Source organism: Kryptolebias marmoratus, linkage group LG24 (genome assembly GCF_001649575.2).
Source record: "Kryptolebias marmoratus isolate JLee-2015 linkage group LG24, ASM164957v2, whole genome shotgun sequence".
NCBI classification, from domain to species: Eukaryota; Metazoa; Chordata; class Actinopteri; order Cyprinodontiformes; family Rivulidae; genus Kryptolebias; species Kryptolebias marmoratus.
Genome location: NC_051453.1, coordinates 9,867,261 through 9,886,387, shown reverse-complemented (window position 1 = coordinate 9,886,387; position 19,127 = coordinate 9,867,261). Strand labels below are relative to the sequence as shown.

General features: G+C 38.2%; 1 protein-coding gene across 2 annotated transcripts; it reads left to right on the top strand.

Moving 5' to 3' along the window:
- Nucleotides 1-436: 436 nt before the first annotated feature.
- mcoln2 (mucolipin TRP cation channel 2) lies at nt 437-17,742 on the top strand. 2 transcript variants are annotated; one of them, XM_017407039.3, is made up of 14 exons: nt 439-591; nt 1,214-1,367; nt 2,140-2,313; nt 3,372-3,528; nt 3,836-3,914; nt 4,004-4,100; nt 4,214-4,313; nt 4,687-4,799; nt 5,122-5,271; nt 7,042-7,143; nt 7,277-7,399; nt 9,535-9,741; nt 10,445-10,584; nt 17,236-17,742. In XM_017407039.3, the coding sequence occupies exons 1-14, from the start codon at nt 548-550 to the stop codon at nt 17,270-17,272; spliced, it is 1,677 nt and encodes a 558-aa protein (XP_017262528.1). In that variant the 5' UTR covers nt 439-547; the 3' UTR covers nt 17,273-17,742. The 2 variants fall into 2 exon arrangements, with proteins under 2 accessions (XP_017262527.1, XP_017262528.1); XM_017407038.3 differs by lacking the exon at nt 17,236-17,742 and having other exon boundaries at nt 437-591; nt 10,445-15,211.
- The last annotated feature ends 1,385 nt before the right edge of the window (nt 17,743-19,127 follow it).

Sequence of the window (19,127 nt, the reverse complement as noted above, 5' to 3'; positions counted from 1 at the left end):
GAGTTTGTTTTACATAAAAAATAATAATGAACAGATTTGGATGAAATTTTCAGTAGTTATTGGGGTTATCACATATAAAAAACTCAATTGATTAAACTTTAAAGGTGATCCAGATCAGGATCAGGATCATGCTTTTTTTTTAAATTGACGCTATGGCCTTGGCGGAGTGCTTTTAGTTTCAAATATATTTCCAGTTTTTATTATACATTTGTTTTGTATTTTTACATATTTATTTACTTTTGAAACATTAGTTTTTATACAATTTCACACTTTATTTCACTGAATTTGTATGCTTTTTGTTTTGTTTGTTCCTTTCCTTTGTGCGTGTATTGTCATTTTTGGCACTGTTGTTCTTCCATACAAACCCAAATTGCGCACCTGAGGGCCGCCCGAAACTCGTCTCTTGATTGGCTGACGGCACGCCGCGTGCTCGCACTCAAAGCTGAGCTGCAGCTCTGTCCTGCAGCGCTGTCCTGCCTGGGTCTGAGGGACGTGTCGCTCCGGCCTGCGGCAGTAAACGCTCCCTGCCCCGGGGGGGTCAGCAGCCATGGAGCTCCTCGTTCGTTATCTGGACAGAAGCAGTTCCATCAGGTGGGTCCGTGCCGTCTGAACTTAATTTAGGACTTGGAAGTAGTTTCAATGAGGAGGAACTTGATGTGTCTGCCGGTGGGGCGTTTGTCAAAATAAGAAACAATCCTGTCTTTGTTGTTTTTAAATAAAACAACATCTAGAGTCACTTTATTAGTCGGTTCAGAGGCCACCACGCATGTGTGTGGCCCCTCACAGTTTTACCTGTCAAACGGGGTTTATGGAGGCCAGATAGAAAAGTTCTGGAGGAGATTTGCACTGTGGCTGTGGTTGGCAAACCTGTGGGGAAGGACTGACAGTAGGCCCACATTCAGCGAGCTCACCTCGGACTTGAACCCAGTTCACACTCTGAATGCAGGCTCTGTGTTCAGTACATGAAGTTCTTCACCCATTTTAAAAACAGAACAGTTTCTTATGAAATTGCTGCTTTCTCACACTTTCAGTTCCGCGTTTTCAGCCCGAGAGGTTTAATACACCCACCACCACCATCATCACCACCACATGCATTAACCCCCCCCCCCACCTTCCTGCACACCTCTCTCTCTCTAGTCTGCAGCAACACAACCCTTGCACACAGGTTTCCGTTTGTCACCTGCTCCTGCGTGTTGTTGCTCTTCTGTTGCAGCTCTGACACAACTCAGGATGTTCTCAAGGAGGAGAGCCTGAGAGATGACCTGAAGTACTACTTCATGAGCCCCTGTGAGAAGTACAGGGCCCGACGACACATTCCCTGGAAAATGGGGGTCCAGATTCTAAAGATCGTCATGATCACTACGCAAGTATGTGGAGGAGACTCTCTGTGGGGTTCAGGACAAGACCGTTTCCAGCTGGGAAACGCTTCCTGGCACATTAAGCACCATAAATGCTAATCAGATTGATCTTCGTGTTCCTCTACAGAGTCAATAATCAAGAACAATAATTTGGTTTTAGAGTTGTTGTTTTTTTTGTTTTAAGATACAGGAAAACAAACTTTTGTTTTTTCAGGCTCTATTCTGTTTTCTAAAAGGCTGAATTCAAATTTTCTTAAAAAAAAAAGTTAACATTAGCAACTTATTGTTTTACACTGGTGGATATAATCCACTTTTAGTACCGAAAGAAGTCTTAAATGTAAGGTTTTAGCCATCGATATCTTGTTGATAATGGATGGATGGATGGATATGTAACATTTACAGGATGCAGCTTTTCAGTCACAAGGTAGCCCAGCCCTAAAGCATACAAAAGGGTTTTCTTTTCCTGTAAATGGGAAGTCAGTTTTACCAAATAAATCATTTTTTAAATGGAAGAAGACGAACACTGGCATCGTCATCCTACCCTAATTATAGAAACTTATTTCCTTTTTTTTCACATTTTCTGTTTTTTCATGGAGTTTGAAGCACAGACAGTAAAACATCCACAGATGTTTTGATGTCAAACAAAATCTGGAGAACAATACAATTATTTAAAGGGTCTGTTTTATTTTTTTGTCTGAAGGAAAACTCTCAAAAAGGAAATGAAACTTGAACGATTTTGACGGCGTGCGTATCATCCTCCCGCCATCTTGTTTCGTTGCAGCTCATCCTGTTCGGCCTCAACAACCAGCTGGTGGTTGCCTATAAAGAGGAGAACACCATGGCCCTGAAAAACCTTTTCCTGAAGGACTACAGTGGGGTGGACGAGGACGACTACAGTGTTGCTGTCTACACGCAGCACGCCGTCTACGACAGTCTGTTTTACGTTATCGATCAGGTAACTCTGACAGGTGGAGATGTAACGCTGCTTTTCAGTCTTGTTTGCAAGGTTAACCTACAACTGTCTGAGTTTTGCATAACTGGCGAAAACAAAAAAAGAAAGTTTAACTTTTTTCCTTTAAAGAAAGAAAATGGAGTGAGTCCTTGTAGTTAGTCATTATCCTTGAAGTACTGTTTTTGGTTTTTTTAATAAAGTGAACATTTTTCTTTCAATACAAAGTCAGAGTATTTGGATCTGCGTAGAAGGCACCATCAGAGACTACTGAAATGACAAACTTGTATAATAATTAACCTGTGTTGTGATTTACTGGATGTTATGCCACCATTTCTTGTAAAGGGGGCACTATAAAAGGCTTATGAGGTTGCATAAAAAACTGGTTCATTTAAAGGCTACATCGACTTCCTGCTCTCATAGAGTCACTTTCTGGTCATTTCATCCTTTGTTTTTACAGTTTCTTTTCTTTTTTTACTTCCTGACTTCCATCAAGATTGGCAAAGTTACCAGACACATCTGCACAGCTCAAATCATGAATATCTTTTGCAACAATGTTACAGTTTTACCGTTTTGGTTTAATTCTGGGGATTTTGAACTTGTTTAAAACTGTTTTTCTTTCTTTTTTTTTTTTGGAGCGGTGATTGTAAAAATTAGATATGGACCAGTTATAATTGTCTCAAAATGACATAGAATGAACCACAGAATGTTTTCAACATTTTTATGAATTTTTTTGGAAAGGCAGCATATTCAACAGCTCCAGATATTAGCTGATATTTTGATCGAGACTTCCGGAGTTCTGTTATTCAGGCTGGTATTGTCTGCTTCACTAAAACATAAAGGTGTCCTTGTCTCACATTTTCCTTCAGTCGCAGAAATGGCTTCTAATTAGTTTAAACAGACCTATTTATCAGAGCAAAGCCTTTCTGTTAATATTCTCAAACAGTATAGGGAAAAATGTTTGTGAATAATGTCGCATGCCGGAACGGTCCTGTCTGCTGTGGAGGAAACTCATGAAGATCTTAAATCCTGACCCCGTTTTACCTGAGACCTCTTGTTTACAGTACAGCCAGCTGGGTCAGCTCTCCGTGGGTCCCATCAGTTATGCGGAGGATGAATATGGGAACGTGAAGCCTCTCGTCATCTGTAAGAAGTACTACAAAAAAAGCAGCGCGGAGCCTTCGGATGAGGCTTATGATATTGATGCTAAGCTGGAGACGGGTGAGATTTTATTTTGTACTTTCAGCTGTCCTCTGTTATTCCTGACACCGTTCTTTAATCTCGGTTTTTGCAATTTAAAATGGAAAAAAAAAAAAATCAAACCTAAATTCGCATTGTGCATATGTGATGGTGATTTATTGCAAAAACAATGGCAGAAATCACTATTTTATTTAATTATTGCAGAAATGCACAATTTATTGCGTTGTTGATGTACTAAAATCTTTATTCTATGCCGTACCATTATGTTGGGATATTTAATGGTATAAATATCTTTAAAAGCTTTTCCAACTTTCCCTTTATTTTTCAGTCTGCATGTCACATACTCCAAAGACTGCACATGAGTGGAAAACTCAGAATGCCTCCTTTTTTGATATGGACTTTTACAGGTATCCATCTCATCTGTCTACGGTTAACAAATATGCACTTAAAACCTTAAAATCAACTGTTTGCATAACTTATCCATCTTTCATTTCAGGCTTGTTGACATCAAAATAACATTTGAGCTGAAGGGGATCAACCTGCAGACCGTCCGATCCCGGGAGCTGCCTGACTGCTACTCCTTCTACGTTACGGTATGCTTCACTCGGCTTTAAAGTGCTCCGGATTGTGGAAATAAAACCGCCCAGTGCGTATCCAGATGCTTTTTTTTTTTTTTTTTTTTAATCCTCTGTAATTTTACCCTCAGATTACATTTGATAACCAGTGTCACAGCGGGAAGGTGAAAATATTCCTGGACATAGATTTTGAAAGCAGTGCGTGTCGGGCCTGGACGATATCTGGGACAGGTGAGGTGTAGGTTTTCAGCTTAAAAAAAAAACAAATATAAGAACGAGGAAGAATTAATTGGATTTTGCCATTAAAGGCTTCCACCACATATTACCAAATTTCACTATTTTTCTATTTTACCTCTAAATGAACAAAAATTGTTTAAAAAGAAGTTCTCCAAAAATGTGAAACACTTCCTCAGAGGATATTTTGTAACCAAGACTCAAGACTTTCTTGTCCTGGCGCTGTTGACTGTTAGTAAGGCGTTGTCTTTCAGACTTCTAATATCAGTACCAGTAGTGAGTGTGGAGGAGCTGTGGAAGAGATAAACCTAAATACTCAGGGCCTCACTTTTTTAAAACTTTTTTTTTCTCCCCCCTCTGTCTGTTTCAGCTCAGAAAAACACCCACTATCTGCTGGTGTTTGATGGCTTTGTCATCCTGGTTTGCATCACATCAGCTGCACTGTGCACTCGCTCTATCATCCTAGCCGTCAAGTTACTCCAGGTCTGCTGCACTAAATTATTTTTAAAAAATTGAATTGTCTTGTTTTATAGTTCCTCTACTTTCAGCTATATTCTCCCCCCCAAAAAAATCTTCTCTTAATCATTTCAACTGGCACAAATAATTCAAAAAATCATTGCGTAAAGCAAACAACCTGCTGGCTTTTTTTTTTTTTTACCCCCCTCAAATGATTAATTTACAATAATTGATTTGGCATACAGATCTAAAGCTTCAGTGCAGTGTGTTTTTTTTTTTTTTTTTTTTTTGTTTTTCTTTCCACGGCAGATTAAAGTTCAATTCTTGTCTTGTGTTTATGTGTTTCAAGAGATTCTCACGATTCTTTCATGAGAACTTTAATCGTAAAGTGTGTGAAGACGACCAGGGGGAGTTTCTGAATGGCTGGTATTTGCTGGTCATCGTCAGCGATCTGTTGGCCATAATTGGGTCAATTCTGAAGATGGAAATCCAGGCGAAGGTAAACTGGTTTGGCATGGTTTCTTTTTTCTTTTTCTTTTTGCTGGTTCTACTGAACCTCTTAAGCTCATGTCAGGAATTTTATTAATCAAGACATCACTTTGAGTGCACTCTAAGAAAAGAAGGATGTTTAATATTTTACTGTTTTTCAACATATAACACATCAGTTATGTACTGTTTTCTTTAGGCAATAGGAACTGAGTTTTATAAATCAATGGCTTTAGAGAATTTACAGGAAATGGTTGTTAGTAGTGTTAGCAGAAAGTAGCTTACAGTATAAATATACTTTTTATGGTTTGGACATGTGCAGAGGAGGGATAGTGGATATCTCAGATAACAGATGTTGAAAATGAAACTACTAGAGAGGAGGAAAAGAGGAAGACCACAAAGGAGGTTCATGGATGTAGTGCAGAGGAGTAGGGTGAAATGGAGGAAGCTGGTGACCACTAAAGGCAGCATCCAAAAGAAGTGGTATAAATATACCTTTTGAAAATACTCAATTTAACCCTCAGCGCACTCAGGTCCCAATGTTAATTTTTAATTTGACAGCTGCGTAGAAGATGTTGGTGCAAAAACTGAAACTTTAAATGCCCCAAAGTAAAGAACACTGTAATTTATTAAAGGTTTTGGATCAATAAACATGGAAAATATTAATCTTATGGGCTAAAGACCAATGGAATAATCTTATTAGTTACAGATAAAATAAACTTGATCAACTATTTAAAAAAAAAAAAAGCATCTTCTGCATCTCCCGCTGACGGAAAGTATTCCTGCTGCAATGTGACACGTCATTTGTTCCACTTTATCTATAATCTTTTATTTAGAGGCATAACTGGTGAACAACTCCACAGGCTTGCAAATGTCTTATAATTTTATTGGCAACACTATGTTCTATATTTTAAAGATTGTTTAAGTAGTATAATTCTAACCTCCTCAGGGCCAGTTTATGCTGAGTAAAGATTACCATGATGATATAGTTGGATAAGATGACCTACAGGCTCATACACTACGCACAAGCTAGGTATATATTTTAGATTTCTATTAGCTGATGTTAATATAATATTACTCCATAGACAACCATCAGTCTTTACATTTTTAGGCTTGAAATTTTTTTTAACTCTACATTATAAACTCTTACACAACGTACAGATTGTAGCAACTTGTCAATGCCGTGAAACATAACTGTTGTTTTTCACGTTGTCTAAACTTGGATATTAATCTAAAAATAAAGTCTCAACCTGTTTAAAAAGATCTGAAACTATGTTGAGATAACTCCAACAGATGTTGGGTAATAAGTCAAGTTAGAATTAAAGATCAAATCTCATCTTGCTCTATGAATATTCGCCCCCTTGTTGCCCATAGAAAGAATGCAGATTCAAGTTTTTTTAAAATTTTTGTTTGTTTTAACGCCAGTCCTTGACACTAAATCCATCTTCATTACACAACTTCTGTGTAGCCAAGCTCATGAATGTGTTCATGGTTAATGTAGCGGGAACTGCAAGTCATCGCCTTTGAGTTTACTTCTAGTTTATATATTAAAGAGTTACATAACACAGAGCATACAGTTGCTGAGAACAAAGTTCGCAGTGTTTGACCTTTGGAATAAAATGACTGAATGTCGATGCCCGTCATAAACAAACTGAACTATTTATAGCTATGAACAAAATGAGGGGGGAGAGAATGCCACTTAAATGCAGTATTGTAGATTAAGTAAATTTTTCTCATGCTGCCATCACATTCTTTGCTTTTTATTTATTTATTTTTTTTATAGAGCCTGACCAGTTATGACTTGTGCAGTATCTTTCTGGGAACATCTACGTTGATGGTGTGGGTCGGTGTGATCAGGTACCTGGCGTACTTCCAGAAATACAACGTGAGTCCAAGTTGTCTTGTATTTGGCTGTGTAGGATTTTTTGTAAAGAAACTATTATGATCAGGAAAGATGAGACCTCTTTCATCTAAACATTGTATAAAATAACTTGACATCTTCATATTTATGGGTTCAGGTCCTGATTTTAACCATGAAAGCGGCCTTCCCTAAAGTCCTGCGCTTCTGCTGCTGTGCCGGCATGATCTACCTGGGTTATACGTTCTGTGGGTGGATCGTTCTGGGGCCGTACCACGAGAAGGTAACTCTTTACACTGAGAGCAGAAGCAGCGGAGAACTGAGGGTCTGATTATTGCTCGTCTGACTTCCTCACTGACTCATGTTGTAGGAGGTGTGAGCAAACCAGCAACTGTAAGGTCTCTGTTTGGAGTGACTCATACAGTTTGACTGAAGGAACTCCAAATGTATGCCTCTAATTCTTGTAGACAAGATGTTATTTAATTCAACTTGACTGGGGATAAAAGGTTTTGTAGGGAATTTAATATAAGAAACATGACTCGTACAGACATTTTCCTGAGTCAGCTCTGTTTACATGTGGGTTAAATTGCTAAATCTGACAGCTTTCTTGTTACTTTTACACACACAAAAACGAAATGACCTATCTAATAAGAAGTTATAGATTTCATCTACAAAATGTTAATTTGAAGATGAATGGGTTACCCCAGGCTGTGATTCTTCAATTCTGCAACCGTGGCCAACTTTGGAAACGCTGACCCAGCAGAAGTGGTTTCTTCTTGACTGTAGCGTGACTAACAAAACATTGTCTAGCTTTCATTTTACTTTTCTTGTAGTCTAAAATGAAATGGCTGGCATAACAAAAGTATATAGTCTAACTATATAATATATAGTAACAGCAAAAGCCCTTTTTTTCCTATTCTTATCTTGCAGTGAGTACAAAATAAGAAAATTGAGTTGTTGGGCAGCAGATGTTGGTTATCAAAGCTGATTTATTTGAATATCATGGTAATTGTGTGGTTAATTCCATCAAAGCTGTCATGTTTTAGTTCTTGTGGAGACATATTTATACAACTCTTCAGTAGTTTTGCTGCTTCAACATTGTTCATTAAAGTGCTGTAATGAGATATTGTAGCCACTAGGTGTCAGTGTGTGGTTTCCATTTATTCTGTATCTTTTTAGTTATTTCTGCAGTCAAAATAAACACAGCAGATGAGGTAACACACTGTGCTCCAAACACTAGTTTGATTGTTTATCTGTCCATCCATTGAAATCTATTTAAGATTAAAAACTGAAGGAAAATCTGTGCAGACTACAAAACGGACAAAAAGGCTGTCGTAGTGTTCTCAGTGTTTTGGCATTTTGTCTGTGCAGATTTTACTGCAGCAGAACAGTATTTTACCTCTGGCTGTCATCTTAACCTGGAAGGTTACTTGAAAGCGGCCGCCATCAGAGAGAATAAGTGTGTTTAGCAGTCTTTGTCCGATTGGATCAATTATTTACGGAAGTCTGAGCACAAGTGGGCATCAAAAGAAATCATTTTATGGAGAGGCTGGTTTGTTCAAACTGTAACATCAGCTGCTTCACAACATTTTTACAGTAAATGAAAGTTGTTGGTACCCTTTAACTGAGGAGACACAACTAGTGTTAATGCACTATGATTTAGAAATATTTGGACAGCGACATCATTGTTTTTGTTTAAACTTCTTTGAAGCTAGAAATAGAATCTATTTCTGTCTCGCATGGGAAAAATATAACTTTTGCATCACAATAATTTTTCATCATTGGGGGGGAAAAACAAAAATGTTTCTGAGCAGCTTTGTGTACGTGCCTGCAGTTTGTTTCAGTTCCATTATTTGCTCAGAGGAGCAGTAAATGCCGATACTCCGTCGGGAGATTTACAGTATGATGGCTGTGGGGAGTCCCTAGCAGCGTGCTGTCAGCCATTCCAGAGTCCTCCCAGAATCCTCAGAGTATTTACTGAAGGTATAAACAGAGGATGTCCTAAAACTTGACTTCCCACACATCTTCGAGTGCTGTGTCTCCGGTCCATAGCATCTGAGAAGGATGTTGTTTTTAGATGTTATCGTGTTTGGTGCGGAACGTGGCTTCTTTCATAATATACGTGTCACGCTTGCACCTCCCTGCTAACCATCCGTTTCTTTGTTCTCCTTTGTCTTTTTAACAATCAATCCCTGATAAGTTATCTGCGTACCCCATTTGTTCACCATGCCTCTTTATAGTTTTCATCCAAAGGCCTCTGGAAACCAAGGATAACAGAATCACGAGTAAAGAAGTCAAAACTTTATGTATATATGAGTATAAAGCCTGTTTTTTGCCTTTGAATTCTTTTTTTCTTATTGCCTGAAAGCTTGAGAGATTTCCTTGTGTTGCACTGACATCCCTCCTTGTTCTCTTTAGTTCGAGGGCCTGAGTCGGGTTGCAGAGTGCCTGTTCTCTTTGCTGAACGGTGACGACATGTTCACCACCTTCGCCCAGCTGAAGGACAAAAACACTTTGGTTTGGGTCTTCAGTCGGGCTTACCTCTACTCCTTCATCTCCCTCTTCATCTACATGGTGCTGTCGCTCTTCATCGCCCTCATCACGGACTCCTATGAGACCATCAAGGTAAAGTGAAAACCTACTGCACTTCAGAGTTTTGATAAAGCAAGACGGATGCAGTGCTGGATGTGACGTCATTCCCTGATCTAAATGATGAAATTACCAAATCAATCTGTTAAGAGAATTTCAAGCATTCCAGAAATATTCAAGACTTCTGGACTGATCTAAGAATCTTTTTTTCTAAAGAAGTAATAAAGGGGTGTTTTTTTTTTTTTTTGCTTTTTTTTTTTTTTTTTTAAATTGTGCTTGAGCTGAAACCACTTCTTTGCCTCTCAGCAACCAATTATTGCAAAGTCCATTTGCATCCAGGTGCTGGACTCTTTAAACCAGCTGTTTGGAAAAAATAAAAGAATTATAGCTTGTCATCTCCTGAATCTCACAAGAGGACCACCATACCTTCAAAATGGACAGAAAATTTAACAGCGAGGAGAAAAACTGTGTTTCAGAATAAACAAGATCATTTATTTAAGAGAAAAAAATTGCTGAAACCAATTCAACACAAAATGTGCTGATCAAATTCCTGTTTAGTAAGTTAAAAAGACTAAAACAAATACAGTATTGGCTTATGGCGCAGGGCCCTTAATGCTCATCACTCCCGTGTTGCAGAGGTTGGAGGTTCGAGCCCAAGTTTTCATGTGAAATCACCTTTTGCAATCTCATCTGACGGATTTAACTAAAACCTGCATTTTTAATGTCTCCTTGCCTGCAGAACTACCAGAGGAATGGGTTCCCGCTGACAGACTTGCAGAAATTCCTCCAGGGTCATAAAGATTTTCCTGTTGTAGAGGAGAATGGCCAGACAGACGTTGAGCTCAGCAACTCTATACGCTTCTGCTGCTACTGCCAACGGTATGACGACACCCACACCGACGTTAAGATGCTCCAGTAACTGCCAGCCTTATTGAAACGCTCAGCTTCAGACAAATTGCGTCTTTCTCCTGACATATATGTAGCTTGAGATACAGATTATCCTAGTATGCTGTTTGAGTATGGTGGTTTAGCTCGGCACTTAAACATCTAGATAGTAAAAACAAGCTAGTGTTGTTTTTTTTTTTTTTCTTTGGTTTCTCTGAAAAACTGTCAGATTCTTGTCACAAGCCTCCTTTTTTAGCCATTTAGTATCCTTCAGAGGTACAGACTCATGGAGGGATAAATGTTGGGTTAGGTTGAGTCATTCCAGTTCCTGAAATTTAGGCATGCTGTGGGTGGGTTACTGTTTGTGCAATAATTTCTGTAATAGAAATGTTTTTCATTTGTTTCACAACTTCCCTCTACTCCCATATATTTTGGGAATATTAAAAAAAATATTTTAAAACATCAAATATCATAAGTGAGACACATGTCTCATCTTAAATAAGGCAAATTATGAATGTTGCCTTTTTCTGAATTTGAAAGCAAATAATTTGTTTACCCAAAATGTGGATCTGTACGAGACGTCTGGGGCAGAACTGCAGACAAGGGAAATGAGAAGCTGGAAAAAGACAAAAAAAAAACTGTGCTACAAGGGTTTTGAGTATAACCAATGTAAAGAAGCTGACCTTGCAGAAGAGAGGTCTGAAAACTGGCTGCTTGTGTAACAGACTTTTTTTTTTTTTAAAGACATCAGAAAATGATCACCTTTTTTAAAATGTGTTTGCATCACAGAGTGCAGAAGAGTCCGCAGCATTTATTTTTATTTGAACCAAGATGGGAAGCTACATGATACCATTTGACCAACATATTTGGCCCAGACGTGACCCACAAATTGAACATGCAAAACATTTTGACCTCAACTTGGATTTTGAGTGCTAATTATCTGCTAATACAAATGAATCATTTAAATTCTTCAAGCTATTGGCTGTTGTCTGAGTTTATAAAATCCTTTCTTGTAACCAGAATCAATTCTTCTGGATTCATAGTGATTCATCCCTCTCAAATGAAGCTGATTTAACTTTTTTGTTGTTCTGTCCTCACAAATAAGCTAATGAAATACCATTGCAGGCCTTAAAGACCCCATTTAGCATATTTTACACCTTGCTGCTGTTGTAAGACGTGTCCATGTTTTCCGGTCATTCCTTTCCAATGATCCAATCCCTCTTATAAGCAAGCAGGCACGGTTTCCTCCACTCTGTGGTTTGGCTCTGTCCTACTTGGTCTGAGAGCAATGAAATTAGTGGTGGGAGCTATACAGACACACCCAGTGATGGACTGATTACAGAGAAACTGAGGCTGAACACAGGGAAGAACCCCCTCCTCCTCCTGCTGTCACCACCACACACATCTCCTGATTTCCTGTATAATCTTCCAACAAAACAAGTCCTGTTTATCACTGGGACTCCAGAGATGTTGTATGATTACAGTGGTTGGTTGGGAAGGCTTCTGAATAATGCGTGAGAGTTTTAAAGAAAACTCATCTCTAATGTGGTGAGACGTGTGGTTCAGAATCTCCCTAGTATTTGGGTTTGTTTAGAATTGCCAAAGTGATATGAAACGTTTCCTCTTTCATATCACTTTTTAAATCATGTTTTGTAATCAAATGTGGGACAAAGTGTCCTTTTATATATGAAGTTAGTGCATGTGTTTGATTGTTTTTGTCCTCTGATCCCCTTCAAATCTTTTCTTCCTCTTAGACTTCTTTGACTTTGTAGTTAAATACCCAACTTTGACAAAAAGAGTCACAGTGGCTTTTCCAAAAGGACTTTATTCTTCAGTTTCTGTAGGTTTATAGTTGTTTTTTTTTTTTTTTTAGGAAAAGGGTTTTTTGTATACAGACAACATGCTCTGTTTTGGTCCAAAACTGCACCAGAGTTTCAAATATTTGGACACACTGTGAAATGCATTTATTGTAACGTAAACTTTTGGAGGGGGAGTAGGAACCAATCAGAGTTTTTAGTGTTTTGAATGCAGCCTTTTCAGCTCCCAGGCCTATTTTATTAGTCTTTAATCAGTCATTAAAAGTCAGCTGGGATTCTCTCCTGCTTCTCTGAGAGCTGTTTATCACCAGGCTGTCCAGGGTTTCCCACTCTGGAAGTCTAAGTGTTTAAGGAAGAACAGTTTCAGTTACAGGGTCGTTTTGCACAGTAACTCTGTGTAATGCAACTGAATAAACAGCATCTTGTGGAAATTGTCAGAAATTTGCTGGTGGCCTTTTATAATTAGCCAAGTTCTGTCATTAGTACTTGTGTCAAATTACACAGACCGAGTAATTGAGGATAATTGATGCCTGTTATCTGCCTAAATTGCAGTTTTATGAGCTTTTTTGTCTTTCTGAGCAGGCAAACTTTAGATGAGCAAACAAGATATGTCTCTGAATGAAATTTTATCTGGATGCAATTGACTTTTTTTGCTTTTTTTTTTTTTACGGCAGCTATTGGAGTATGTAAACAAGTAGAAAATACAAGATTTAAGGAGAAAAAATGCTTTAGTTTTAAACTATTTTCTTTTTAAAGCCAAAATATCCCTTTTTCTTAATAGAAATTAGGGGTTGAACCAATTAGTCGACTCTAGGACGTCTCGCGAGTTTTTACATTTCATGTCGACTAGTCGCAGTCATGTGATTGCCGGTGGTGACAGCCTGTGCTGATCTGACAGCACAGTATACGTCACAAGACACAAGAAAAATAAGTTAATACATTAGTTTAAATGATATGTAGATGGATGCATATTTGTGGTTTTACAGTGTTTTTAAAAGGAGATGGAGTTGCAGCTGCAGTCAACTACAAAATACGAGCCGTCTAAAACTCGCCCCCTTCCCGCTAAGGATGTCACTTAGCCGGCTCGCGAGTGTCTTTGTCACGACGATCTAACTAATACATTATGATGTTATGTTGCTGATTAAATAAAGATCTGTGGTAATGACAGCTGCTGATTAAATAAAAGCCTGTAGTTGGTAATGACAGTGTATACTTGTCTGACATATATATAGCCGTGAGTTCGTGCTAAGAATGACACTTCGTGCTTAGAAGTGTCATCAGATCAGCTGTCAGAAGTGTATGACAGTCTGACAGCAGATCTGACAGAACACTGGCTACAAAATGGCGTCTTCAAAACAGATCGAGGACAAGCCTGCATCTTGTCAAACAGGTAGAAATTCGTCAACAGTGTGGAAATATTTCACTAAAGATGACTCTTCTGGTTTAACTACCGTAACATGCAAAATCTGCAAAGCTGTGCTGAAGTACAACAAAAGTACGACCGCGATGCACAGTCATTTGAAAAGGCATCCGCTAATGCTAGCTCCTGAACAACCGGCTCGATCCAGTCAGTTGTCAGTAACTTCATTCATGAAACGCCCAGCTGTGACAGGACACCGGCGGCAGCAAATCACAAATTTGCTTGTGAATTTCATTGTCAAAGACATGAGACCACTAGCTGCTGTCCACGGAGAAGGATTTAGAGATTTGCTACAGTTTTTCGAACCTAGCTAGGGGTCAATATTTGCCGTGAAAATAGTTAATAAAGCCTCCAAGTAGTTGTGAAGAGTTTTTGCGCTTACGTCACTATGACGTCACCGCGACTAGTCGACATCGACTCGACTATTATCATGATGTAGTCGACCTTAAAAAATATGTAGTCGTTCAACCCCTAATAGAAATCAGTAAAGACTTAGTTCTGGAGCACCTTTTTATTAAAATGAAAGCCTGATTCATATGATTAATTCAATGAATTGTTTAAATTAGAAAACCTCTAAAATGTTAATACTATTTAAAAAAAGAATCAAAAGTGACTTACTGTTATTCCTCTCCAGTTATATTTGTCATTTAGTTTAAGACCCTGTGTAAGAACTTTCTTTATATGTATTAGACTAAAAAATGCTAGACTTTAAAGCTTTTTTTCCTTCAGTTTACAGATAAATTATAAATGTTTACGTCTCCTTTCACTTCGCCTCCTTGGTTGTTTCAGTGGTTGAGATAAGTCCAACACCAGATGACTTGTTCTGCTTTGTACAGAGCCTTAAGAAGAACTGAAGGGCGTGAGGGGATTTCCTAATTTATAGTATTTTTCTGTCAGTTACAGTGATACACATGAACTGACTGCTCATATTAAGACCTGCAAAGATGTTTCCTGGATCAAAACTTGTGCAGAAGTATTTTAAACTATTATGGCAGCTTTTATTAAGTAAACTGAAGGCTGTAATGGAAGTGCGACAGTAACGATCACTGCCGCAACCACACAGCACCACACTATGACACAAATGTTTATAAATGCATTTGGCTTGAATACATCTGGTGCAATTCATGAAAAATGGTGTGTGGTTTTGCACTGATTAAGTGGCTTGGCTAAAAAGTGAATATTGTGGACAGAAGCTGTTCATGACTAGACTTCAGACAAAAGATTAGTTTTGTTTTTCGGAACAGAATCTTAGAAACGACTTCCTCCGAATTTCCTCTGAATTTTATGAACATCCTCAAAACATACAGGGGTTTGTGGAAGTGAGAGGATGAATTAAAAAAAAAAAATGCAATCAAAACACAAATACAGTTTTAACTTTGTGCTCTACATTATGAAGATTTTACTACAAAGATCATGGAAATAGCTCAATACGGCAAGATCAGTTTTGGTGTTTGAATTCAACAAAACTGCATAACGTGTTTACACACGTTTATATTGTCTGATTTATTTTATTTCTTCAATTTATTCTCTAAATAGGTTGAGGCAGTTCTCAGAACTGAAAGCCATCTTTATCTCCCTTCATTAGGTTTTTGTGCTTCGGTGCCAATCATGCATAAAGGGAGAGAGAAGAAAAAAATAAAACATGCTGTGACAACTAACTTCTGAGAAACGGGTTGTACGGACAACAGCGCTGTAAACATTTAAGCAGGAGCTGAGAGGAAATCTACCAGTTTGAACAAGCAGTTTCTGGTTTGAATGCCTTGTTTGCAACAAGCTCAATGAAACAAAATGACAGGAAGTGTCTGAAATGAACCAGGGCTGTGTCCAGAGACTTTTATCTTTCCAGAATTCTCAAATGAAATCCCAAATATGTTACAAAAGAAGTCACGGGTTTGAGTGTATAAAGGAAAGACTGAGCAGAAAAGTTTCTATCAGGGAAATGTGGTTTAACCAGTATGGCACTGTGATTTTAAAGTTATTTGTTCATTCTAATCAGTAAAACGGGGAAAGATATTCTTAATTAGATGACTGTAATAACAGCTTTTAAGTATTTTATCAAGCTTGTTCAAATAACTCGCCAGTAATTTAAGATTAATCTGTTGGTACAAATACGTGAGCAAAAAACTATTGATTTAGAAGTAAAACGGAGTTAGTCACTGTTGTTTTTCTATTTACAGAGTGTCCTTATTGTTCTTAGCTCACTTATGGTTGTTTTATTGTGTTGCCTGGAGGATGCATCCTCAGTAACATTGACACAATTACATATTTTTTCAATTCTGTAATGTACAAGTCCCTCTTGTGAATACTTTTTTTTTCCCTAGCATTTTCTTCTTGACTTAAAGCTGTTAAAAACCTGCTTTGAGCTGAGACTCTGATCTTTATCAGAACCAAATCTTAATGTTCAAGGAGGCTTCTTAGAAAATGCCCGAGAACTTTTGGCTCAGGCCCCTGGCTCTGTGAAAACGGAATAAATGGTAATTTCTCACCTTTTAGCAAATATTAAAATGAAGTCGTGCACACATTTCATTTGAAGCTTTGGTTCGTTTCACAAAATGTGCAAGCCGCATTTTACCTGTGCTCAGACATTTCAAGATCAGAAAGGCATCAGTCGCAGCTGCGAGTGACACATTTGTCACGCAGTGCTGCAGCTCGAAGATTGCATATACAAAAACGGCTCTTCAATCAGTCAGTCTGTTGTGGTCGGGCCACAGAGGCAAACATTTTAAGAGTTGAAAACCTAGACATCCCTCTCCACAGCGAGATGCTCCAGCTTCTTCTGGGGGATCCCAAAGACTTCCCAGGTTAGAGAGGATACATAGTTCCTTAAACCAGTTCTGCCCCTGGGTCTCCTCCTAGTGGGACATGTCTGGAAAAACCTCCAAGAGCTGCACCCGGGAGGGATTGTAATCAGATGCTGAATCACCTCAGCTGACTCCTTTTGATGCAGAGGAGTGGTGGCTCGGTACTGAGCTGTTGCTCATTTCAGCCCCGATCCTGTTCTTTCAGTCATGACCCATACCTCATGGCTACAAAACCAGAGCAATGTGGACGATGCCCGGATTCATTGATCCATCTCCCACTCCATCCTACAATCACATGTGAACAAAACTCTGTGGGATTCGTGAACTCCTCCTCTTGAGGCAAAGACTCGCCCTTAAACTAGAGGAAGCATTCCACCCTTTTCTAGTTGATTAAATTTGTTTAATCAAGGATATACGATAAAGCTTTAAAACCACATTTTACTGCATTTTTTGTTTTGTTCATGTGTAAATTAAAGCAAATGGCTTGTTTTATAAGGGGAGGGGAATTAATCTGTCAATCACTAATGACCTAATGCAGCAAATATGCTGATCTTTGCTTTTATATAAGAGATTTGATCCTTTTTTTGTGTGCGTTTGTGTGTTACAGACTTCCAGCAAATGATGAAGTCGTACTGATTAGCTGAAGGCTGTGCCGTTTCCAGCTGTACTGGTTCAGGGAGGAGGATGCTGGGAACAGGACCTTACTTCTCTGATACACTCTTGCAGATCCAAGTCTTCCACTGCAGAATTCCGGAAACCGGAGTTACATGAGTACAACCTGTGAAGTGCAATATGAAAGGAAAAGAAAAGAGGAAAAAAGGTCTTTGTTCTGAACATTAATCTGGACCTTGAGCGACACATTTGAAACTGGAGCTTGTATTAGAAAATATTTAATGTATTAATTGTATCCACTGGATTTCAGTGTACTGTGTGAAAGTTTACTGGGTCCTTTTTAAAGGTCTGCACTAGCATTTCGGTGTCAAAGAACTGGATTCAGGATTTTCTGAATCAGTGTTGCATCAACTGCTGCTGTGCAATAATGCATTGCTAGATGTAATTTATTTTTCTAAAGTTAAAATAAATGTGTCTAATAAAGGTTGTCATATTAAATGTTGATATTTTTTATATTTGTGTGGTAAGTAAATCATATGAAGTTGTGTGAACTTGAAAACTGGGTGAGTTTTATCAGTGCAGACATTTTACGTTTTATTAGCATTGCAATAATCCTTTCATTGTAGAGTAAAGAGGGAAGTTTCAAGTTTTTTTTTTTTTTTCTGAAAGCAAACAGGTTTAGCAACTTTAAGGATTTATTTGAACAATTGCAGTTTTGTTAAGCTCATGAACTAGCAAACATCTGAATGGTTTCAAATAAAACCCAGGAGAAAGCGCCGCATTAAGTGGGAACGTAATGTTTGAGGATTTCAATGTGAAACGTTCGTGCTGCAGTCCGAACTTTTCACAGTTAAAATGGTAATATAGTAAGAATAGTTGATTTATAAATAAAACAAAAATTTGACTTGAGGTTAAAAAAAATGCAAAATAAATTTCAGTAAAGAGCTAAATGTTCTTAAAAAAAAAAAAGTAAGCCTGCTGCCAAAGGCAAAAGGGTGATGTCTGTTTCTGTGCATATTTGTCAGCAAAATATCTCATGAACCACTGGATGGATTTTAATGAAACTCAAAATGATTATTGAATGTACATGTGCAGTTAATTAAATTTTGTAGTCTGCTCCATTCAAGATGACCACCACAGTTAATTGACCTTAGCAGACACAAAAATGACAGAAATTGAGTTAAATCTGGTATGGTAGTAGCTGAGAGTCATTCCCAACACATTTTCTGAGTGCTAACGGATTTCGGGAGATCTTGCAATATCACATGAGATTGTACATAACATTGTTTATAACTTTCTCTTTTCAACACAAGATTTTAGTTTAAAGGTTTAGGGCCCCAGGCCAGCAGGGGGGGCTCTACGAGCACTTGAATAAACTGACTTATGTTTTTGGTAATAATTTTTGTATACGTGTATCATTTATGATAAAAGTCATGTTTTGTTGCCAACAATTACATTGAAACATTGATAACTTCCGACAGTCTTGGCACGCAGCGGATACAGAGTCAGTAAAATAATCCACAGATGTAAACGAGTCAGATGGAGAACACAGGAATGGGAGACAGCAGGTCAAAAGTGAAAATGTGAAGTTCTTTTTTTTCTGAACAGAAACGGCAACTAAAAGCTGTGAGGACGGGAGTCGACAGAAGTGGAGTCATTCTGAGGAGGAAATTGAGTGGTGGATAGTGTTAAAGCAACGGTTGGCGCTAAGATCATGTGCAAATGAGCTGTGCTGAGAGATTCTGACCTGTAACAGGAGAATTTATGTAACTGATCACCAAATTTAGTTGAGAACAAAGACGAGGGATGCTCTCTGTTTTCTAACGGCAATTTTTAATAAAAACCCAGATGAGTCTGAGTCACATTAACCCCCAAACAGTCAATTAA